Source organism: Pelophylax lessonae (assembly GCF_965119305.1).
Source record: "Pelophylax lessonae genome assembly, chromosome: 5".
NCBI classification, from domain to species: domain Eukaryota; kingdom Metazoa; phylum Chordata; class Amphibia; order Anura; family Ranidae; genus Pelophylax; species Pelophylax lessonae.
In genome coordinates, this window is record NC_138772.1 from 121,826,397 (window position 1) to 121,851,999 (window position 25,603).

The following is a 25,603-nucleotide window of genomic DNA, read 5'->3' on the forward strand; positions in this document are numbered from 1 at the left end:
CAGTTCTAGTGGTGTCTTCTCAGTGAGATTTGGAGTAGTCTACATTCCCCAGGATGTCTCTGCCAGAAGAATGCTTTCACCCCCCCCCCCCCCCCCCCATAGTCACCAAAGGCAAAAGCTGGGAAAAGGCAAATATACTTTATATTTTTCCCATCCCCAAAGTTTTTTTTTTTTCTATTTATTTTTTTCTGCAAGGGGGGAGGGTTCACTTACTTGTAGATACAGATATTAATTAGTGTACATTTTCTTTCATTAAATATACAGTAAGTGATTTTTAATTTGAAAGGTAAGCAGATGTTTAGAACCAGATTGTTTTGGAAACTGAAAACACGTATCTGGATTTTTTAATAAAGTTTATTTTTTTTCAGTGTATAATGCTCAGTCTCCCACCTGATCAATGATGTTGAAGATGTTATAAGCAGCACCTCTTGCCACAGAAAAAGCTTCAAGATGAGAAGCTGCCTGACCAAGGCAATAGCTGCTGAAGACCACACTGAAGAAAACCTGTAAATTAAATAAGCAACTGATTATATAATTATTATTATATTATTATTATACAGGATTTATATAGCGCCAACAGTTTGCGCAGTGCTTAACAAAATGAAGGCAGACATTACAGTAACACTACAATTTGGAACAAAGGGAATCAGAAGGCCCTGCTCGTTAGAGCTTACAATCTAAAAGGGAGGGTCAATTGATACAAAAGGCAATAGCTGTGGGCGATGAGCTGATGGAGCAAGAGAAACAGTATTATTAGTTAGTAGCCGGGTAGGCTTCTTTAACCACCTCCCACCCGGGCCATTGTAAATATACGGCCGGGTGGGAGTCTCGTCCTTCTGAATGGACGTTCCGGAACGTCCTTCAGAAGGAGAGAGATCGCGCCGCTGACACAGAGCAACATCATTCGGCAGGAGGGCCCTGTGATTGGCCCTCCTGATCACATGACGGCTGTGTCCAATCACAGCCGTCATGTAATGTAAATAGAGCCGTTGTAACGGCTTCGATCTCTTCTCCTCCTGACAGATCCAGTCAGTGAGGAGAAGAGAAGAGGATCGGTGCTGCTGCTGGGGTGATCAGTGAGTATTTCTAATTACTCACTGATCACAGGGGGGGTCTGTGCTGGTAATCAGATGATTGATTACCAGTACAGCCTTGGGGGGGGAGGGGTGCCACTAAGCCACCAGGGATGCCCACCCATGACCACCAGGGATGCCCACCATGGCCACCAGGGATGGCAAGCAGGGCTCAGAGAGCCCCCCAGTGCCCTCCCTATCAGTGTTGCCCACCAATGCCATCTATCAGTGCTGCCCACCAGTGCCGTTATTGCCATCTATCAGTGCCGCCCACCAGTGCCCATTACTGCCCACCAGTGCCGCCTATCAGTGCCCCCCATCAGTGCCGATCAGTGCCCCCCATCAGTGCCGATCAGTGCCGATCATTGCCGCCCAACAGTGCCACCTATCAGTGCCCATCAGTGCCGCCAATCAGTGCCCATCAGTGCTGCCTATCAGTGCCCATCAGCGCTGCCTATCAGTGCCCACCAATGCTGCATATCAGTGCTATCTATCAGTGCCACATATCAGTGCCCATCAGTGCTGCATATCAGTGCTACCTATCAGTGCCCATCAGTGCTGCATATCAGTGCCACCCCATCAGTGCCACCCCATCAGTGCCACCCCATCAGTGTCTCCTCATCAGTGCCTGTCAGTGCGGCATCATCAGTGTTCATCAGTGCAGGAAAAAACATATCTATTTACAAAATTTTATAACCTAAACAAAAAAACTTTTTTTTTTTTTTCAAACTTTTCAGTCTTTTTTTATTTGTGCACCAAAAAAGAAAAAACCTGACGGTGATCAAATACCACCAAAAGAAAGCTCTATTTGTGGGGAAAAAATGACACAAATTTGGTTTAGGTACAGTGTTGCATGACCGCGCAATTGTCATTCAAATTGCAACAGCGCTAAAAGCTGAAAATTGGTCTGGGAAGGAAGGGGGTTTAAGTGCCCAGTATTGAGGTAGTTAAAGAGAAGGGTTTTCAGGGATCGTCTAAAGATGGATAGATTAGGGGACAGTCGGACATATTGGGGTAGAGAGTTCCAAAGAATGGGAGAAGCTCTGGAGAAATCCTGGAGGCGAGCATGGGAAGAGGTGACAAGGGAGCAATAAATAAATATAATAAAATAAAATAAAATAAATATAATAAAATAATTTATACATTTACAACATTTTCAATTGCCTATGCATAAATGTGTACATATAGGATACCTATTACTAACTAATATTCAATTACAGATTATAATTAAAACCGCAAAGTTCCCTAAGCAGTCAATTGCATCTTGTAATTTTTACTCAACCCCTTGGTAAAATAGAGAATGAAATTGTTTTGAAATTTATTTTATTTAATATGGTTGGTGCTAAAAAAAACAACGATAATTTATGAAAATTTTTGGTAAAGTTTTCATATTTTATAGCTTACCGTATCTGCTTTCCTACAAATAATGTTTACAGAGTTTAATAGCTAGAGTTACATTTTACACAGAGATGTGACTTATTCCCATCCCTCCGCCTTCTCTTCCTTCCTCCTGTTTTCTGTAGATGACTGTGATACAATGTTTTAATCAGAGAGAGAGTCTGAAAAGAAGCAGCTTCTACTATGCTCTCTTTTCAGAAAACCCATAGTGCTCTTATAAATTAGGTATTATATTGCACCCTGTATTACATTTTGTTTTTTTAAACATTTTATATAAAGGAGTAAAAAAACAAATATTAAACCATGTAAATGTTATAAACAAATAACCAAACCAATTATAGATTTTTCTAAAGCCAAAATCTAGAACTTACCAACATAATTCTACCAACTGTATATTCTTTTTCTTTCAACACTAACGTTGTTCCATACCAAAATCCAAGAGCATAGGAAGCATAGATTATAAAGTACATAATTCCAACAGCCAACTGAGAAGTGATAGCCTTTTTTATTCCAATTTTTTTAGCTTCTCCCAAGTTATTTGTGTATCTGAAAAAAAAAATTAAGTTTTTTGGTATATACAAAAACATCTACTATATATTTGCAAAACATTTTGTGTGTTTATTTATACACGAAGGTGATAAAAAACCTTTTTATTTCTTTTTCCTGTCCTCCAAATGCCACCACCGTCCGTATGGAGGAGAGGACCTCTTCCGCCACAGCTCCAGCCTTCGCATATGCTGTAAGCTCCTTGCTTGTCAGTGATACCAGCATCTAAGGAATTGCGGGAAGTCAGTAGGCAGCTAAGGATTAAAGGTAATCTACAATGAGAGAATAATGGAGGCTGCCAATGCTGACCTACAGTATGCCTTTGGAAATTATAGCTCCCTGGCTGCCATGCTGATAATTTGGCTTAAATACTGATTGAGTGGTTGAACCTAAACAGATTTAGAGATAAGGATTTCTGACACTTATTTACAGAATGCACATTACTGGTGTTTTGTGATTTTTTTTCCTGGCCAATTTCAGGAAGCCAGCATTGACAGTCACCATAATTCTCTCATGACAGTATCAAAAATACCCTAATACCTATAAAATCTTGAAAAGTGTTAAAGTGGCTCTAAAGTAAAATAAAAGATAAAAAGTTGGACCCTTTGAGGCTGCCACGACAGAAACCCACCTAGCCCAAATACTTACCTCTGTACTTTCTGAGAAATCAATAGGTCACTATTTTTAAGCCCCAACACCAGCCAACACTGGTTGTGGCTGCGACAGAGAAAGAAGCAGCGAGGGAGTACTGGAGAGTTGAGTATAAGGTTAGAGAATGAATGAGTAAAGAGACAAGGCCTTTATGATACCTTATTATTTTTACATTTGTTGCTTCCACTGATTGCATAGACAAGGTAAAACCCTACCTACAAACATATTTATGTGATTTCATAAACAATAAACATGTTTAAACTAGTGATCGACCGATATTGTTTTTTTAATGCCGATACTGATATTTTGGTCATCGGATATCGGTATCGGCCGATATTTTCGGACATGTAAAAACATTTTTTTTCCTTCAGGTACTTCTTGTGGAGGGATCTGGGGGTCTAAAAGACCCCAAACCCCTCCTCGGCACTGAAAAGCATTCAAAATGCCAAGTTTGGCTGTTTTGAATGCTGTCAGTTTTTTTAATTTGGCGCCGGAAGTACCCGGAAGTGATGTCATGACATGGTTTTTTACATGGAGACCGGCGCATGCACACTTGTGGCAAGGATACCAGCTTTCACAGGGACACATCTTCATGCTACACTGGGTCTTCTCTTCGGCGCCGGCGGTGGAGGTAGGATGCCCGGGTCTCCCGGTCGTACAGTAGACCCGGGTGAGCCGTGGAAGGTGGCGGGAGGGGGGAGACGTCCCCTTCTGCTCCTTGTAATGACAGCCGAGCGGCTTTTGAGCCGCATCGGTTGTCATTACAAGTCAGCAGACCATCGGCTATGGACACCGGTACGGGGGTGATGCCTCTAGCTGCAGGCATCACTCTGATACAAGCGCTTTGCCTAAATATCGGCAATATCGGTAACCTCAGGGGCCGATTCCAATATATCAGGGAAAGTGCATACCGGCCCCCGATATATCGGTGTTGCCGATAATCGGTCGATCTCTAGTTTAAACACACACACAGTGTTTGATACCCCAAATTATTCATTACCTTTGAAGATATGGCTGTTGAAATTGCCACTACAGGACCAGTTGACATGAGCACAAGAGCAAGTTTCCATCCATATATTAATCCAATTAGTAAACCCGCTACAAAGGTTGAAATATTTTGAACAAGGTGTCCAACCTTGTCACCAATTCCATCATTGATTTTGTTAACATCTCTGGCAAAGTTAAAAACATATATTATTATATGGAAAATTATATTTGTATACAAGAAAATTATGAAAAAAGGGTTTTAGTAGAACAAGATGAATTAAAAGTAAAAAAATATTCTTACTCTGTAAGACGAGTGTTAAGTTCACCAGATTGAGTGACATCAAACCAGCCAATTTCTTTTGATAGCACAGAATGAAAAAACTTTTGTCTCATTCTTCTAGTCTGTCTTGCAGCAGCTAGAACCCAAAAGGAGACCTGAAAATATCCACAAATTATAACTCCTGCTCCTATTCCTACATAGTAGAAGGAAAACCTAAAAACAAAGAAAATACATTTTCAGTGTATCAGTGAATAGGACAAAGCAACAACCTAGTAACTGAACAGTTAGATATCTCTTATATATATTAAATGTTTTTGTGGTGGGGCAACAACATTTGTGGTCACAGTACTGCCCACATAAAGTGCTTTCATGTATATCCAATATCCAATCCAATAAGCAGAAACACACAATTTCAAGATTAGCAATAACAAAGCCACTGGAGGAATGTATCATTGCTAGGGTCCACAGGAGTGAAAAAAAAAAAAGCTAATGGGTGACCTATTTCTCCAGACCAGCCTTTCATAACCAGGGTTCCTCCAGAGGCTGCCTCATTCCGGAGCCACAACTACTTGGCAAAGCCAGTGGCCTGACACTAGAGACCTTTTCAGCTGTCAGTAAGGGTGTCAGTCGGACCACTGCGGTAAGGGGTGGGATTCTTCCCCATGACAACCAATGTAAGGTACTCGTTTACCTCTTCCACTCTGTGAGGATGTCACATGATGAAACGCGTAGGGAGGGGCAAGGACGCTGATGTATTGCACTTGCGGCTTGTAGCTATCGGCCGGAGGCATTAAGCAACACAAACAAGCGTTATCACCATAGTGTCAGGGAGACACACAGCACATGTGAGTGGATAAATGTTTTTTTTTTTTAATAAAGCCTGTTTTTAAACATTTTTACGCTATGGAAGTCTTCCTTCCTCTATCTTGCTTCTATGTGTGGCCGAGACCTGCATGAGAGGGTTCAAGTGTGAGAGACCATATCAGAAGCAAGTACCATGGAGATTAAGGGCTCTTTCACACGGTCCGCCTCCGTAGGCGGATCCGTGCTGCTCAGCGGGGATCGATCCGTGATCCCCGCTGAGCTGGCGGATGACAGCTCCGTCTCCGCTTGCAGAACGGAGAGGGAGGTGTCCCAGCCCCCGCTGCTCTCTATGGGGGATCGGATGAGAGCGGACCGCCTGTCCGCTCTCATCTGATCCGATCCGATACCTGAACGGATGGAAAAATAGGGTTTCCATCCATCCAGATTTCACGGACAGGTTCGGATACGGATGGCAGCGGGTGTCAGCGGAGGTGTCTCCGCTGACATCCGCTGCCCCATAGAGCTGGGATCCATTTAGGATCCGATCAGATCCGCCTAAAAAACTGACAGGCGGATCTGATCGGACCGCCCTTGTGAAAGAGCCCTAACCCTTAAGGGTCCATTTTGGTGCGCAGCAGCTGGTTTATAATGTGACCAGCCACTAATTCTAGTGAGTTAGTATAGTGTGGATGGTGAAGGATCACACCGGGTGTCGCTTACAGTGACCTGCATAGGATTTTCAGAAGGATTCAGCATAAATTTTAGGTGTTTCTTTGGGATTCTTTCTTCTGGATCACATCTGGATTTATTTTGCACTTTCTTTTCTTCTTTTACATTTTAGCACTAAACTTGCACTTTTTTGTATCATTTGTACTTTATGAATAAGCAATTCTTTGCACATGGACAAGATTGTACTGTTTTGTAGAGATTGATATGATTGATATACACTATATTTCCATAAGTATTGGGACGCCTGCCTTTACATGCACATGAACTTTAATGGCATCCCAGTCTTAGTCTGTAGGGTTTAGTATGGAGTTGGCCCACCCTTTGCAGCTATAACAGCTTCCTCTCTTCTGGTAAGACTGTCCACAAGGTTTAGGAGTGCGTCTATGAGAATGTTTGACCATTCTTCAAGAAGGGCATTTGCAAGGTCAGGCACTGATGTTGGACGAGAAGGCCTAGCTCGCAGTCTGCACTTTTTTTTTTTTTTTCAGAGGTTGGGCTTGGTCCCTTAGTTCCGGTGAAGGGAACTCTTAAGATGTCAGCATGCCAAGACATTTTGGACAATTTCATGTTCCCAACTTTCTGGGAACAGTTTGTGAATTGCCCCTTCCTGTTCCAACATGACTGCACAGCAATGCACAAAGCAAGGTCCATAAAGACATGGATGAGCGAGTTTGGGGTGGAGGAACTTGACTGGCCTGCACAGAGTCCTGATTCCAACCCGACAAAACACCTTTGGATGAATTAGAGCAGGGACTGCAAGCTAGACCTTTTCATCCAACATCAGTGCCTAACCTCACAAATACGCTTCTAGAAGAATGGTCAAACATTTCCATAGACACACTCCTAAACCTTGTGGGCAGCCTTCCCAGAAGAGTTGAAACTGTTATAGCTGCAAAGGGTGGGCCAACTCAATATTGAACCCTATGGAATAAGATTGGGATGCCATTAAAGTTCATGTGTGTGTAAAGGCAGGCGTCCCGATATGTTAGTAATATAGTGTATATTGTTATGCAGGTATTGATCATTTACCATATATGATACAATTTGAGGTTCATAGTTTTTTGTAGCACACATTATAAGGTTGATAAGTGTCATTTTATTTCACTAATCACTAGCATAAGCCAGAGTGGGTATAGAAAGGAGTACAGACCAGCGATACTTGTTCTTTACTTGATACTTTTCCCACTGGCCCCACAATGAATTGATTTTAGCAGGTGTTCAATCTGGACATCATTTTAGGGGTTCCTCTGTTATAAAGAGGTTGAGAAAGGTTGCTCTTGATCCCATCTATATCTGATATATCACCTTAAACTTTGGGTCGTACCATGCAAGCGTGATATTTCACTTTTGTTAGAGGTCTGTGAGTCTCTTCACTCTCTATTTTTTATATTTCTTGGGCACTTTAGCAGCAAGATTTCACATTCACAATCCTAGCACTGCCCACAAGGAATGGGTATTGTAGGAGTCTCACTCTACTCCTTGGGTGCTTCATTTATTTTCAGAAAACACAACCCAAGAAGTGTGACTCTAATGTAAGGAAGAGCTGAACATTTTAAAGCCCTCCTAAGCCACAGGTGTCAAACACAAGGCCCGCAGGCCGAATGCGGCCCCTCGGGCCATTTCATGTGGCCCTCGCACCTCTCCTGCAGCTGCGGTACCCCCTTGTCTCTGTAGTGGGCAGCAGAGAGGACAGAACCCCTTTGCCAGATCCTGCACTCCTCTGTGCAGCTGCAGAAAGGCTCATCTTTGCCCCCCCCTTCTCAGCAGTCTGCAGCAGAGAGGAGGGAAGAACTCCTCCTACAGATCCTGCACCTCTCTGTGCAGCCGCAACACCACCTTGCCTTTGCCTCCCCTGGTCTCAGCATTCGGCAGACACTGGAAGCTGACTCCAGCCCTCCTCTGGTTCTCCTCCAGACCCTGCACTTCTTCCCAGATCTACCGCATCTTCTTCCTGGCAGCAACATAAGGTAAGGGGGTGCATTGTGATGTAAGAAAGGGTGGGTGACTCTTGACTTCTGATGAGAGGTGGGAGGGCTCTTGACATCTCATGTAAGGGTGTAAGGGGGACGTGGGGTGCTCTGGACATCTAATCCTACAGATATAACGGGCAACCATAATGTTGATGTGGGCCGTGATGAAATTGAGTTTGACACCCCTGCTCTAAGCAATAGATGATTCAGCCCATAACTGAAAAGTCAGTTTAGTCTATTCACTGGCAATCTATATTTGGTCATATTTAACATAAATAAACAAAAAAGCCCATAATAATCAACTTACACTGTCATCTGTTCACTTAGTGGTTTGTATTTAGCACATTCAGCTGCAAAATAAATAAAAAATAAAAAAATAAATAAAAATACAAATAAAAGTTTTTCTTGAGTGTAAATGTTGGTCGGGATTTATTCCATCAACATAAATTTCTTGTTTTTTTGTGCATTTAACAAAATTAACTTTCTGTTTCTCTGGTGACTGTTAAAGTGTAAGTACGGGCAAAAAAAAAAAAAAAAAAAAAAAAAAAACATATTTAGTAAATCTCTCCTGCACATGAACATTTTCCCATGTGTTGTTCATGACCAGGCCATTTTTTTGGGATACAGCACTGCTCTATTTTAACTGACAATTGTGGGGTTGTGCGACACTGTACCCGAATAAATTTGATGTCCTTTTTTCCCACAGATAAAGCTTTCTTTTGGTGATATTTGATCACCTCTGTGTTTTTTATTTTTAACGCTATAAACAAAAAAAAAAAGCAAACATTTTGAACGAAAAAATACATTTTTTTTACTGTCTGCTATAAAACATATTCAATAAAAAAATGTAAAAATCAAATTTCTTTATCAGTTTAGGCCAATATGTGTTCTGCTACATATTTTTGGTAAAAAAAATCCCAATGAGCGTACATTGATTGGTTTGCAAAAAAGGTATAGCGTCTACACATTATGGGATAAATTTATAGAATCTTTATTTATTTATTTATTTATTTATTTTACTAGTAATGGCAGAGATCAGGAACTTATAGCGGGACTGCAATATTGCAGCAGACAAATAAAACACTAACTGACACTTTTGACACTTTTTTGGGAACCAGTGACACTAAGTGATCAGTGCTAAAAAATCTGCACTGTTACTGTACTAATGACACTGGCTGAGAAGGAGTTAACATTAGGGGCGATCAAAGGGAACTATGTTTCTAGCCAGTGTTTTTATAATGTGAGAGAGGTGCTCTTACTAGGGGAAGGCATGGATCCATGTCCCTGATTTGCAGGAACACAGGATCCATGCCTTCCCTACTGACAGAACGGCAATCTGTCTTGTTTTTCCATGGGCGACTGCCGTTCTGCCTGTGTACAGAACGATCAGTGGGTGCCAGCGGACATCGAATCTGTGGTACCCGCTGATTGGCTCCCACTGTGTATAATCACATCGGGAGTGAGCTGCCAGTGGCCCGCATTCACGTCTGCTACCCAGAAATGCTGGATCATGTATATGTACGTGATCCGACGCATAACTGACGCCCTGTAGCAGTAGAATTGCTATAGGGTGGACAGCAAGTGGTTAAAAACACAGTAAGTGCACTCTGCACACTCTGCCTCTGCTGCACTGAAGTTATCAGTGTTATCATCCGTGCCCAGTTCTCCTCTATGGATTACATAACAACTCTGCTCTATTTTATGGAGTTGGGACGAGGGGAAGGGTGTTCTTCTTTCAGTTCTCAAAGTAAAAAAGACCCCTATTTTTACTGTTTCTCCCCCTATTTGTACATATTTGCTGAGAATAAAATCCAGGGATGTGTGGCACATAAGTCAGAGGTTGACTCTATTACCCCCCTTCTGGGATTTTTGTAGAGGGGCTATTGGCTCCATCTCTAAGTGCAAACCCTGCAGAGTAAGTGAGCGAACTCACTGCTTTTCATGAAAAGTACACATTGAGCATCAAGTGTTTTTTTCATTTGCTGCAGGCCTCTGCAATAAAACTGAACTTTTCAACGTTTTAGAAAGTCTGTATTTGTTTTTAATATGTAGATATCTGACACAATTTATAGGCCTCATTCACACTGAGGGATTACATCCATGCCCATGCAGGGCCATGTTTTCCTGGCACGGGGATGTACAGGTGTTACATGCATCCCTGTGCAATCCCATTGCTGTCTATTTGGCTGCACAAACACACCCGCTGTATCCCAATATTACATCTGTGTGGGTGCTTCTGTGGGTTCCTGAATGCAAACACAATCACTGCAGTTAGTTGTTCATTAGGCCCTCCTAATTATTTAATCATAATTATCTGAACAAGTCTTACATGAGTTTGATAGAGATGAATTGTAGCACAAAATGCTATCAGTCATATCTCCGAAGACAATGAACATTAAAGGTTGGGAAACTCCATTTCCGATGGCTCCAAGAATTCCAATAATCATATAAAAGATATCAAGCCCATTGGCATATCGAAACTATCAAATAACAAGGAAAACCAGATAAAAAACAATATAAAAATAAAATACAGTATTTTGTTGCAAGAATCATATTTGTGATTAAATATTTTAAAAACAATAATGTTGGAGTGACTTACAATTTGAATTGGGCCAACAGCCTTCATTTTTTCTTTATCTTTTTCTTTGTTTTTCATTTTTGAGTTCCTGGAAAAGCAATAATGACTGCATTAATAGAAGCATTTAGCTAAGGATGAGAAAGGTCTTGTAGTTGTAACTCATAAGATTATCACAATGGTATTTAATGATATGAGACACCTATTTATATTACTTGTATTCTTCACTTTTCAATCAGCTTGTTAAGACATTTGAATTAGGGATAGACCGATTATCGGCAAGGCTGGTATATCAAGGGCCAATATGCACTTTCCCCGATATATCGGTATCGGCCCTGGAACTATCTGATATTGCCGATATTTTTGTGACGTCATTCTGCCTTCTTAGGCCGCCTTCCTTGCCTTGGACAGCCTCGTCTGAAGTCGGGACTAGTCTCGCGGGAGTGTATCACAGCCATACACCCACCCACAGCAGCCCGGTGCCAGCCAGCCACCCACATCCACAGGCCCTGTACCAGCCAGCCAGAGGCACTGTACCAGTGAGCCAGCCACCCACAGGCCCTGTACCAGCCAGCCACCCACCACAGGGTGCCAGCAAGCCAGCCATTAAGCATTAAACAAAAATTAACATGTTTAGTACCAGATTTGTGTCAAAAATTGTCTTTATTTTTCAAAACTTTAAATGTACAAAATATCAGCCAATGTCGGCCAATACCGATACCCTGTGACCAAAATATTGGTATCGGTAATGAAAAAACCATATCGGTCTATCCGTAATTTAAATTGGTTTCACATGTCCTAATAAGATTATATGTATATGGGGATGTTTGATACCTCTGTGCCTTAATTGTACTAAACCACAGAGTGAATAAGTTGGCATTGTCTATAGTACAACTGCTGGTGCATATCTTCTATTTGTTAGCCAACAAACAATTAAAGATATGTAAAGCCAAGCATTCATTAAGGACATTTTAGATACACTGCGTAACTCTTTGTTTTCAGATAATCAAAGCGAATAGCAAAAAAATTATTTCCATCATTATTTGATGCCTTTTGACCAGTTCAGGATTGGTAGGCTCAGAAAACAAGCAAGTTGTATAGTGACTGTTAAAGTAGATGTAAAATGAGAACTGACAAAGTAAAAAAATGCTGAAAGCTTACAGAAGGCAATATTATTCCTGCTTCTATTTGTGCAGTCCTGCCCACCTTCCAAATCCACTACAAAAACCCCCTAAAATCCATAAAGGCATAGGCATGCGCATGAGTGTGCCAGGTGTGCCTGCGCACACACTAATCCGGGGGGGGGGGGGGGGTGCTTGGGTTCACCCTCATCTCTGCAACCATCTTTGTCACCGGGTCAGCAAGGTCTGCCTTTGACTTTCTACCCCAGCTAGAGCATTCCTCTAGTGCCCCACACACAGCAGGTTGAGGCTTGCAGGCGGCAGGGGGTTAAGGTAGCCAATCCACAGAGAGAGAGGCGGGGCGAACCACAGCTCTCTGTCTGAATGGATACGGAGCTGCAGCTCGACTTGGGTGCCCCCATAACAAGCTGTTTGCTGTGGGGGCACTCGACAGGAGGGAGGGGCAAGAAGTAGAGAAGAGGGACCCGAAAAGAAATTATATGAAAATGTTTGTTTACATATACAGTGCATCCAGAAAGTATTCACAGCGCTTCTTTTTTCCACATTTTGCTATGTTACAGCCTTATTCTAAGATGGATTAAATTCATTATTTTTCTCAAAATTCTATAATAATACCAATAAATAACAATACAAAATAACAATACCCCAAAATGTGACATGTACAATACATAAGTATTCACAGCCTTTGCTCAATACTTTGTTGAAGCACCTTTGGCACCAATTACAGCCTCAAGTCTTTTTGAGTATGATGCTACAAGCTTGGCACACCTATTTTTGGGCAGTTTCTCCAGTTATTCTTTGCAGTACCTCTCAAGCTCCATCAGGTTCGATGGGGAGCGTCAGTGCACAGTCATTTTTAGATCTCTCAAGAGATGTTCAATTGGGTTCAAGTCTGGGCTCTGGCTGGGCCATTGAAGGACATTCACAGAGTTGTCCCATAGCTACTCCTTTGTTATCTTTTTTTTTAAAAGGCAACTTAATTGTACAGTATATAACACATACACCTACTGTACATAGAAAACAAAGACAACAACAAAAAGAGAATTGAACAGTCAAATCTCAAATATCATCATACAATGCAAACCAGGTGTCAACTTAATACACCGATAATATATAATGGAAGGGGAATTATACAACACTAGTTCACCCAAATACGTAAAATATAAATCGTAAAAAAAACAATCCATACAAGAGCAGAATTTTTCAGCGAGTAAACCCTAGGTCCAATCAGCACCTAAAGTATAGCCTGAAGGATCTGGTGGTATAGTACAGCTTGAGGTCATCCAAGGGTCCCAAACTTGATTACATTATTGGGGCAACTTGGTCAGTTTGTATAATGGGAGCGCCTGAATAATACGTTTCAGCCAAAAGGCTACGGTAGGGGGAACTGAAGATTTTTAGTGCATAGTAATAGATTTATTGGCATAGAAAAAACTAAGCGTAGAAAAAGCTGTGAACACTCCTTTGCCATCTTGGCTGTGTGCTTAGGGTCGTTGTCCTGTTGGAAGATGAAACTTCGTCCCAGTCTGAGGTCCAGTTTTTCATCAAGGATGTCTCTGTACATTGCTGGATTCATCTTTCTCTCGATCCTGATTAGTCTACTAGTTCCTGTCGCTGAAAAACCTCCCCACAGCATGATGCCGCCACCACCATGCTTCACTGTGAGGATTGTATTGCGTGATGAGCGGTCCCAGGTTTCCTCCAGACAGGACACTTGCCATTCAGGTCAAATAGTTAACTCTTTCTTTTATCAGACCAGAAAATTTTGTTTCCCATGGTCTGAGAGTCCCTCAGGTGCCTTTTAGCAAACCCAAGATGGGCTGCCATGTGTCTTTTACTGAGGAGTGGCTTCCGTCTGGTCACTCTACCATACATACCTGATTGGTGGAGTGCTGCAGAGATGGATGTTCTTCTGGAAGGTTTTCCAGAGAAACGCTGAAGCTCTGTCAGAGTGACCATTGGGTTCTTGGTCACCTCCCTGACTAAGGCCCTTCTCCCCCATTGCTCAGTTTGGCCAGGCGGCCCACTCTAGGAAGAGTCCTGGTGGTTCCAAACATCTTCAATTTACGGATAATGGGGGCCACTGTGCTCATTGGGATCTTCAATGCCCCAGATTTTCTTCTGTACCCTTACCCAGATCTGTGCCTCGATACAATCCTATCTCGGAGGTCTACAGACGATTCCTTGGACTTCATGACTTGGTTTGTGCTCTGACATGCACTGTTAACTGTGGGACCTTATATAGACAGGTGTGTGCCTTTCCAAATCATGTCTAATCAGCTGAATTTACCACAGGTGGACTCCAATCAAGTTGTAGAAACATCCCAAGAAGAATAATCAGTTGAAACCGGATGCACTTGAGCTAAATTTTTAGTGTCATGGCAAAGGCTGTAAATACTTATGTACAAGTGATTTTTTTCCATTTTTATTTTTAATAAATTTGCAAAGATTTCAAACAAACTTCTTTTAAATTGTCATTATGGGGTATTGTTTTTAGAATTTTGAGGAAAATAATGAAATGAATAAGGCTGTAGCATAACAAAATGTGGAAAAAGTGAAGCGCTGTGAATGCACTGTGTTTATAAAAGTGTGTGTGTGTGTATATATATATATATATATACACACACACACTATATTGTCAAAAGTATTTTATGGCCAGTAGGCTTACAAAGACCAATAGGGGGGCTTTTCGGTTAGGCCAACCCTCTCATTGTAAAAAGTGTGTGTGGGGAAAGGGGGGGGGGAGAAAAGGGGGGGGGAGAGAGAAAGAGCAAAGAACAGTCACAGTGTTGGTAAATTTAAATAAGTCTTTAATTTTATTTTATGGTGCATTTAGGCCAGCAAATTTATTTTTGCTGCAAGGCATGTTTCAGGGGTATTATTTTGAGGTGTTAATTTCTTTTTTGTCTTTTATTTTATGGTAATAGAAACTTTTATAAAAGTTGAGCTTCAAAATTACACTCTTGAAGTCCCCCCCCCCCCCCCCCACTCACTCTGCAAAGGTTAAATGCTTGCTAAGTCTAAGGGTAGATGAATAAGGTCTAACATGTATCTTATTCCGCCTTCACCTACGCTGTGTGACTGGTCCCCTGAAGCTTCATGTTAAGGCTCTATGGCCATTAGTCACACGTTTGTGTCATTAAGTACAATGCAGGACCAGTAGTCCTGCAGTGTATGTGAGGACAATGAAGGCCCCCCACAACCAAGACTGTCAGAGAGAAGAAGTGACTGTTTGAAACCTGCCAGAGTAAGAAATGAAGTACTATACCTTATTTGTCTATCCGTATACTTAACAAGCATTTAATCTGGCAGTGCTGGGGCAAAGTATAGAGTGCTTAAAGCGGAGCATTCACTTGTTACTGACCATCTTTTCTTACACATGTGAGGTATCGCTGCAAACGCTAGAGCGAGAGCAATAATTCTAGTGCAAGACCTCCTCTGTAATTCTAAACTGATATCACCGCCATTCTATTCCCTTTTGTCTCTGCTAAAAATATATATATATAATATTTGGGGGTTCTGAGTAATTTTCTAGCAAAGAAAATTATGATTTTTACATGTAGGAGAGGAATGTCAGAATTGTCTCGGTATGGAAGCGGTTAAAAAGCCTTACTGCTGGACAATTTTCACTGCTGTATCAACTATGGTCTCCCTTTTCTTAAAGAGGAAGTAAACCCTCCTCTGCAACTTTTTACCTATAGGTAAGCCTATGATAAGGCTTACCTATAGGTACCGTAAATATCTCCTAAACATGTACCGTTTAGGAGATATTTACCTTACATGCAGCCAGTGACATCACTGGCGCATGCGCTCTGAAGGAACGGCCGCTGGTGCCGTTCCTTCAGAGCCCCGTGCTGTGACAGTCGGCTCCCGCGTGCATGCGCGGGAGTGACGTCACCGCGGCTCCGGCCAATCAGATGGCCGGATGCCGCGATCCCGGAAGACGGGCGACATATTCATATTCATAGAGGTAAGCGGGCGGCACGGCGGGGGCTCGTTCTAAGGTAAGTATTTCATAATGAGCTAGTATGCGATGCATACTAGCTCTTTATGTGTTTCTCTTTCAGGTTAAAAAATAAATAAATGTTTGGGTTTACAATTACAACCACTTTAATGAGATCTTCATAGAAATAGGCCTGTGGGAGGACAGTTTTTCATCAGTGAGAGCACCAAGAGCGACTAGCCAATGTCTTCTGCCAGTCATAGCGGGTCTTTTTCTCAATGAAAAAGTACGTCACTGCTATGGTTTCCCGAAAAAATCAGATTGGGGTGCTGCTGATGTATGTAAGCCAAGTTGATTGTAAAATTTACAAATAAACACAGCACCCAAATACACCTAGCCAGTCTATGCTGTTGCTGAGACTGTCCGTACATTTTGTACTGCTCTGTAACACAAAATACAGCTTTAAGACATGCCCCAAGCAGGCTTTTCTTAATTTTTAGTTGCGTAATTTCAGTGTTGCCCCTCAAAGCTGCAATGTTTGGCATGATTCCCATGGTGGTGTCAAGTTTCTTATGTCCTTATGTAGACTAGTTTGTCTATTAACCAAAAAAATGTTCAGAATTTAACATCAAAATCCCACCATAGACTTCAGTGGGATTCACTTCTAAGTTCAGGTTCACCAAACTTTAAACAAGATTTGCTAAATTGCTGGTGAATCCAACAGGGAAGATTTAGCATCAGAAAATGCTTTTTGATGCCTAGCTCTAAGTAAACACCATCTTCCAGAAAGTTGGTATACAAATAGGATCTTCTGGCACATTGAGAAGGCAGGCGGTGCTATACAGGTTGGAGCACATATCTGAGGTTGCTGATGCTGCAAAGTTTATATAATAATAATATTCAGAGGCCAAGTAATATCTAATGGCTCAGGGTTTCTTTAAGGGAAATCAAGAATACTAAACATGGTATTTTCTAAAAAATAACTAGGAATAGGAAAATGTATAGTGCAGAGGTATGATATACTGAATAGTATATCTCCCACACCAATGGGTAAACCTATAAGTTAAATTATCCAAATGTGAAAATATATTAAAAAAATGAATATAAAATAGTTAAAAAAATATATAAATAGAGAGGTGAAATGCAGCTGCTATAGTAAAGTGCTAGTGACTATGTGTAAAGTAACCTTAATATAGGATACCGATAGCACTTGCTTTGTAAAGTGCAAATATGTGTCATAATTTAATAAACAATCCTATAATCTTACAAGAATATTAAAGTCCTTTGAAGACGTCAGCCAATGACGAAACGCATTAGATGGAACGCACGTTGTGACGTCACATGAGCTGGGTGGAACGCAAGCCGGAAGTGCCGCTCTCCACTCCACAGCTCATTTGTGTGAAAGCGTTTTTACGATTTTACCTGCGTTTTCTTTTTTTGGTTTTGTGCAATAAATTTAATTTGTAAACGATACTGCACTATTTGGAGCTTTCCTTTTCATACATTCCTGGCTGGAGGAGGGCAACGGAGGAGTGACACCACTTGAAAAGGCATCCATTCGGAGGGAATCCGTCCTGGCCCTGGGGGGTCACTAAAGCTTATGTGGTCTTAATGCCATAAGGCATATAAGACCCACTTGGTCTGGTGAGTGAGCAATTTTACTACTAGCCACGGTGGGAAATAAAGAGTGACACCAGGGATTGATTGGAAAAATCTGCCACTGAGCACCTGCACTTTTGCACTGTATTAATCTAACCAAACTTTTGCCACAAGAAGTCACATTTCCACATGAACTGTATGGAGGATTTATGAGATTATTCAGATATCTCATACACCACTTATGAACTTGAATTTCTTCCCTTTTTATATTTTATAGAGCATCTAAATATTTTCAGTGTGAAATTCTTTGAATGAGCGACTTTGTTTTTTTGGTATATCACTTATACTTGTTCACGTGTTTTTTTGCACAATTATATGCATTTCAATATTTTTGTAAGATTATAGGATTGTTTATTAAATTATAACACATATTTGCACTTTACAAAGCAAGCTCTATAGGTATCCTATATTAAGGTTACTTTACACATAGGAAAATGTATGTTCAATAAATTTGTTTCAGTACAGCACCAGAAATTATCTATAATCTATAATTTTTTTTCACTGGCCTTTGTTTTTTAGAACAAGTGTAATATATTTTATAACTTTATATGAGTAAGATTAGAATCATTAATCTGGGTCATGGGTTTATATTTAACTAACATGTTCTCTGTAAGGGTTTTATTTCCTAATAGCTTTAGCCCTGGAACTTTACACAATTTATAACTGGAAACTTGCTCATGGCCATCCAGGCTAAAATAAAGTTGGTCATAAAGATCTGCCATTGATGACCTTGTTCTAGTTTCCTGGCTAACTGTGGCTTCAATACCAGTGATCTGGGACAAACATGCATGTGGGCGGGGGCTACTTCAGCCTGCATGCGGGGGTACGTTTCACGTGGAGCACACTCATCAATGCCAGGTGGAGACTGAGATCATGTGAAGAATCTAACATTAAGGCAGTTCCCCGACGTAGAGATGAGCCTTCACTGTGTGCAGTAATTAATACAGAGTTCTTCTGAAAAGTGCTGTCCCATGTCACTACATATGGTATCTGATGTCTGTTGCATTAGGAACTACACTCCACTTCCTTGTCTTGCCAAGTTAACAAATTGTAGTGGTGTAACTTCATACCCTGTAGTGCTTTACAGACCCTGGTTCTTTAGATACAACAGAACCAACATGCACCCCTTTGAATAACTATAGACCAGGCTCAGACCGGTTAATGTAACTTTACTAAATAGGTTGCAGAATAACAGTTCACTGTGAACAACATCTTTGTCCCTAAACTAACTACTGTAGTGTGGCTGCTCAGGCTTACCTTCATGAGGTGTGAGTCCAGCTTGGCATTCTCCATAGCTTGGATGTCTTTGAAGTCCGGTTGTCTTCGGCGGGATGCAAGGTGCAGCATTCCCGTTACCACAAGCAGGACAGAACCAACCAATTCAGCTACCCACTGCTGGACCTCAGCCTTCCCCCTTTTTCACAGCATAGGTGGGCTGGCTAGGACTAAAAACCCTGAGCTACAATAGTTAATCCTTCCCCCGGCCTGGGCCAGCTGAAAACTCACTAGAACCAACTTATTTCAAACTGTGTACATGCAGATAAGAAATTTAGAACTCATGATCTTTATACTTGTTGCAAGTCAGAAAGTATTGACAGCATTAAATTAGTGCGAGGCAGCCATCATTTTCAGAAGAGGTTAGCTAAGGTAGCTTCCATATTCTCCCATTACTGTTTTTTTGTCTTAAACTTCTATTTTTTCAGAATTATTTAATTTTCTGCTTTGACCCTAATAGCTGTATATCTGCAGTGTGAGATCTATAGCACTGCTGCGTCTGACAGCTAGTCTCAGGAGATTTTGCTTGAGATTTAGTGATGTCACTAGTGTGTGGTGCTGACTGTTCTCCTTGCTGAAGAGGAAGCTGTACCTGAGAACCGGCAGTGCAAGGACCTCCCTGCTTCTTCTACATTCTGTCTGTAGATCTGTGCATTCTCTGTCTCCTGCTACTTTCTAAATATTTCTCTTCCAGTCATCAGATTATGAGGAAGCAATGCCCTGCTTCTACCAAAATGGCCACCTCCACAAAGAGACACAATATAGCACTTAGCAATACACAAAAAAGGAAAAAGATAAGCATCAGGCAGACCACAGGCATTATTGGTGACTAGTCATTTGCCCTATGCTTGCCTTTTTTACCAAAACATCCACAGTTCAGTATTACAAAAATGATAAGAACTGCTAATAGACTTCATCATATGTGACTCCCGAGCCCCTGGTTAGAGACTTCTGTTAGCAAACTAAAATATTTGAAGTTGGAGTCTCCAACAAATTGATCCAAAGTGGCTTTACAAACAGATACAGTTTTTCAGATTTTTTGTGAAAAAGCAGTTGGTACTTTGCAGTGAAATAAAGCATAGTTTGGCAGCAAAAAAAAAAAAAAAAATCCAATAAAATTAAACCTATATATGTTACATGGTGTTTTTCTTAATATTGATACATACTTGAGGTCCTCCTTAATCCCATCATTTTCTGCTGTAGGCTGAACCTTATTGAGCTCCAAACCATTTTCCGTAAGGTCAGTCATCCCTTTATTTATGTCACCCAGTTTAAAAGCAGCTGTTAAATGAAGAAATCATACATGAACATGTAAGAATCATAAAATAGCAATAACATGGACTTGGTGGTCACAGATGGTTCTATAGTAGCTGTGCCTATACATGGCCTGAAATTTGCAAATGATGCCCCAAATTTAAGCATCACTTGCAATCATCAGGTGAGGATTGAGCTGTGTAATGGTAACTAGCCACACAAGTATCCATATGATCATTCAATACAAGCAAATTGAATTTAAAAATCACAAGCCAAATATCCTCACCCTCCATTCAAGCTAGTAATCATATTTTAATATATGATTGATCGCTTGTTTGCAATCGTTCATACCTAAAGCAATCACAAATCATTACATGTATGGCCACCTTGAGGATTTCATAGGGATCATAATGAGCATTTCCATTTCTGCATTGTGGGTGTGACAATAACCTTTAGAGGAGAAGAAATATGACTGGTTCTTGAAGCACAGTGATGGAATCAATGATAGGCAGCCCCATCACCACCAATCACTTTCAGTGAGACATTTGCATGTCTATGGCTGGTTTAAAGGTAGTCACAAAATGGTAATTAGAGCTGAATAAAGTTTCCCCATGATTACTAGTTCTGTTATTTAGGATGTACTGCCCAAAAACTGCATTCTTTATTGAACTAAATAGGTCAATTATCTATAACTGAGTAATAAGTAAGTGATAACTCATAAAGGATTTTCATTTTCAGTATGAGATTTCACAAAACAGCAACCGTGGAAAACATGTGTTGCCCAATTCTAGCCATGCTTTAACCTAAAATGTGCCAATGTACTCTTAAAAAGAGCACATCCTATAAAAACATTATAGTATACAGTTGATTTATGTGGATAATTTAATAAAATCATATGTATTTTATATAGTTTATATGATATATTATGTGAAGTTTTTATGGTTTATTTATGATAGGCTGGCTATCAAAAAATGTATTCATAGCTTTTCCTTGGATAAATAAAGGGATGCTAGCACAGCATAATCTCAGCAGTTAAATATGTATTTATAAGACCCTCTATCAAGAAAATAATTCATATTAGTTGTAATTTAGGTGGAACTCAAGCAAAACTTTTTTTTTTTTTTGTAATTTGAATAGAGTTAGAATCTCTTTTGGGTTTATTTGAATCCCCATTGGGGAGTTTTCCCCCTCATTCTTAGAGACATGACAGGAAGTAATCTCCCCTACTTCTGACAGCTGTCACCATGTCCCTACTAGAATTTTCCTCTACTTATGCTGTTAAAACAACAGTCAAGCATTGGTACGCTGGTGCTGTGGTAGCGTACTCAGCTACCTCTGGGGGCGCCCCGGGTTCGATTCCTGGCCAATGTACCAAAAAAAAAAAAAAAAACAACAGTCAAGTTTTGGATTCTCCTCACTTTCTGTCCTGATGGCGAACCGTAAGAATGGATCTCCCCTCAGGATCGTAGACAGCACTAAAAACCTGACAGAGGTTCTTCTTCTTCCCTCAGCTTAGACTGGAGTCCTTCTTTAAGGTGGTGAATACATTAGTGTCACAAAAACTATAGAAATACATCTGACATGACTGGAGCCTTGTATTTCTTGTCTCAAGATCACTCACTGTAATTTAACCTAAATAAATTACTGTAAATTAACAGTATTTTGTCATATGTAATGTAATAAATATCTGTTTACTTATTTAAACAACCTACTACATCTCATATTGTAGGATACAGAAATGTGAAAAATAACATGCCTGAATTAATCTCAGAATTCATAGAAAGTATTATCTACTGACCTCTGTGTAGCAGTTCTTTTTGTCTGTGGAATAACTAGGAATTAATTCTCCTCTTTCTTTTATGTGAAAGTACCAGAGCCTATGACTCATTTACATGTCATAAACTGTAATCATTAAAGAGGCTGGGAGTAAAGGTTAGTATTACGCAAGCATGCAGCAATAACTGTAGCTCTACATACTTAGGACTGAGTGATGTCATTACCCACTCTTCAGGATTGAAAAAACCACGTGCACCGCAGACAGCGAGTGAATATCTGTACAGCTTTACTGAGATCGGCTTTATTAGAAGGATAAGATAACCATCTAGTTTAAAACCATACAGCTCAAGCATTATATAATCTGCTGACTGAATCTAAAAAGAGGAACTAATAAAAAGGAAGAAATAAGCACTTTTGAAAATGAAACAGTTTTATGTTTGTTTAATGTATATACAGTGAGGGAAAAAAGTATTTTATCCCCTGCTGATTTTGTACGTTTGTCCACTGACAAAGAAATAATCAGTCTATAAGTTTAATGGTAGGTTTATTTTAACAGTGAGAGACAGAATAACAACAAAAAAAAAATCCAGAAAAACGCATTTCAAAAAAGTTACAAATTGATTAGCATTTTAATGAGTGAAATAAGTATTTGACCCCTTCGCAAAACATGACTTAGTACTTGGTGGCAAAACCCTTGTTGGCAATTACAGAGGTCAGATGTTTCTTGTAGTTGGCCACCAGGTTTGCACACATCTCAAGAGGGATTTTGTCCCACTCCTCTTAACTGATCCTCTCCAAGTCATTAAGGTTTCGAGGTTGATGTTTGGTAACTCGAACCTTCAGCTTCCTCCACATATTTTCTTTGAGATTAGGGTCTGGAGACTGGCTTGGCCACTCCAGGACCCTAATGTGCTTCTTCTTGACTGTACACGGTCCTGTCTATCATCCCTTTTATGTGGTGAAGTTGTCCTGTCCCTTTAGAAAAAAAACACCCCAAAGCATAGGTTCCACCTCCATGTTTGATGGTGGGGATGGTGTTCTTGGGATCATAGGCAGCATTCCTCCTCCTCCAAACACAGCGAGTTGAGTTGATGCCAAAGAGCAGGCAGGCGGGGGAGAGAGTGTAGGAAAAAAACATGGAATGATAATACATGTGTGTGTATACATATAGGAAGGCATAGACAAAGGAAGACAAAAAACATAATTATAGATCTCCCTCATATCCTCCTGATGTAAAGCCCGGAATAAAGGGCTTGAAGTAAAATGCCTCATTGAGTCCAGGAGCATTGGTAGCATTTAGGTCAAAAATTCATCTTAGGTCCCTTGGTAGGAGGAGCTTGTTAAGGTCTCCCCCACGTGGGCTCGGGTGGATTCTATCCAAGACCAAACAGGATATGTGAGAAAATCTGCCTTGGTGAACATGTTTTCAATGTATTACAAGAGGGAGCTCAGGGTTGGCCTGTCTCATACTTTGGACATGGCGACCCACACGCTGGCAGAGTCTCTTAATGGTTTTGCCAACATAAAAACAGTCACAGTCACAAAGCATCAGATACACCACTCCCATAGTTTTGCAGTTGGCAAAGTGCCTAGGGATGAATAGTCGCCGTTTGGTAAGCAAATCTTACTTCTCCTGTCAATGTATTGGCAAAAGGAACACCCCACATGGAAAGGTGCCCAATAGTTTGCATCTATCTCCTCGTTTGGAGCCCTGGTACTTGCTGTGTACCAATCTGTCACCTATAGATTGGACTCGTCTATAGGTGACAAGTGGAAAAGGAGGGACAAATGGGCCAACTAAAGGGTCTGAGGTTAATACATGCCATTATTTAGCAATGATTTGTTTGACTTCTCCTTGTTTGTTAGAGTATTTTGAAATATTTCTACTGACATCATTTTGATTGTCAGTCTTTTTAGTATAGAGGAGATCCTGTCTGGAATGTGATAAGGCTCGTCTGTATGCCTTCTTCAGGCATTTGAGAGCGTATCCTCTCTCCAAAAGACATTGTTTTAATAGATTGGCCTCCTTGTAGAAGGCCTAATTACTGAAGCAGTTGCATCTAACACAGAGATATTGGCTATAAATGATGGAATGAACCAGGGATCGCGGATGGAAACTAGTGGCATGGAGGATGGTGTTACCTGCTGTGGGCTTCCGGAATAATTCACATGTTAGTTGATTTTCATTGTCTTTGAAAATGAAGACATCAAGAAAGGTAATCCTGGACTCACTAGAGGACATTGTAAATTGGAGATTGAAATTGTTGTCATTCATAGTCATAGCAAAAGGGGATTATGGTCTGTGGCACCATACGTGATGAGCCTCCATCTCAATATGATACAAAAGAAGAAACATTGGTCAGGGGGACTTTAAGGCTTGGTTCACACTAGGGCGACCTGTGAGGCAACCTGGTCGCCTCACAGGTCGCCTCCCATAGGGAAGCTGCGGACCCGTTCTAATAGGAGCGACACAAGTCGCTCCGACCTAGAAAAAGGGTCCGGAGCTTCTTTGGGGCGACCAGGAGGCGACCGCCATAGACTTCAATGTTATGAAGTCCGTGGCGGCCGCTCCGAGGTCGCGGCGCGCTGCTCGCACAGAGATCTCGGCGGTCGCCCCGGGAAGTAGCGTCGCGGTAATGTGAACCAGCGCTTAATGAGGCTAGTCACACAAATAATGAATATTTGTAAAAATAATAAATGATACATTTATTGCATAATACTGATATGAAAAGCAATATCAAACATAATAGGGTAAGTAAAAAACAATTAATTGAGCTGTATCACAATCGATGGTCAACATATGTATCACAAAACAGTATGTATACACAAAGGAGTAAAAAACATAGCAAAAAGTAAATGGAGTAGTGGAGAAACATTATCCAAACATGTCTAGGCATCATATAACTCTATGCATTTTGTGGATTAATCTCCACTTATTCAGAAGTAGATGCAGAGTATAAAGTATGGAAGAATGAAAGGAGAAAGACCAAAATAATGTAATATATGTATTACAGATGGGAAAGTAGTAGTGGGACTAGAGCCCTGATACTTACATGTCAGCTCAACTTAGAAAGAAAAGAGAAAAATCTGTCAGCACTGTGGAAGGGGGGCACGCCGGGGAGCATTCACTCCAGGGGACTAAGGCGGCGATACTCGACCAAACCCCACAGAGAGGGGAGGGAAGGGAAGGGGGGGCGGGGGGTGGGACCAGGCCAACGTGTCCAACGGGGTCCATTGGCATATGTGCTAGAGTATTGGCCAAATAGCCAGCAGTGATCTGTGAAAGATCCAAAAGTAACCATATATAGTGAATTGGATATCATCAATGATTGACATAGTAGGTGAATAAGCCAGAACAGGACCCACCTCAAGAAACTATGTGTGACTAGTGGAGGGAAAAGTGCCAAAGAAACTGACAGACGAAAAAAACATGAGAAAATGAACGTGTGTTGACCAGGCATTTGAGACTGTATCCTCTCTCCAAAAGACATTGTTTTATTAGTTTGGCCTCCTTGTAGAAGGCCTCATTACTGGAGCAGTT

At 40.9% G+C, this 25,603-nt stretch overlaps 1 protein-coding gene across 2 annotated transcripts in view; it reads right to left on the reverse strand.

The window, feature by feature from the left end:
* LOC309555494 (ATP-binding cassette sub-family B member 5-like) overlaps positions 1–22,132 on the reverse strand; it is a 50,151-nt gene extending 28,019 nt beyond the window's left edge. Inside the window, exons 1-10 of one of the 2 annotated variants that reach the window (XM_082257531.1) lie at positions 22,085–22,132; positions 20,199–20,313; positions 11,038–11,104; positions 10,768–10,918; positions 8,746–8,788; positions 4,957–5,148; positions 4,669–4,840; positions 3,118–3,242; positions 2,843–3,017; positions 391–504 (exon numbers count right to left, since the gene is read on the reverse strand). In XM_082257531.1, coding sequence (XP_082113657.1) covers positions 391–504; positions 2,843–3,017; positions 3,118–3,242; positions 4,669–4,840; positions 4,957–5,148; positions 8,746–8,788; positions 10,768–10,918; positions 11,038–11,104; positions 20,199–20,281 — 1,122 coding nt within the window. In that variant the 5' untranslated portion in view covers positions 20,282–20,313; positions 22,085–22,132. Of the gene's footprint in view, positions 1–390; positions 505–2,842; positions 3,018–3,117; positions 3,243–4,668; positions 4,841–4,956; positions 5,149–8,745; positions 8,789–10,767; positions 10,919–11,037; positions 11,105–20,169; positions 20,314–22,084 lie in introns of those variants that run through there. The other variant, XM_082257532.1, reaches the window with a different exon arrangement.
* Between the last annotated feature and the right edge of the window lie 3,471 nt (positions 22,133–25,603).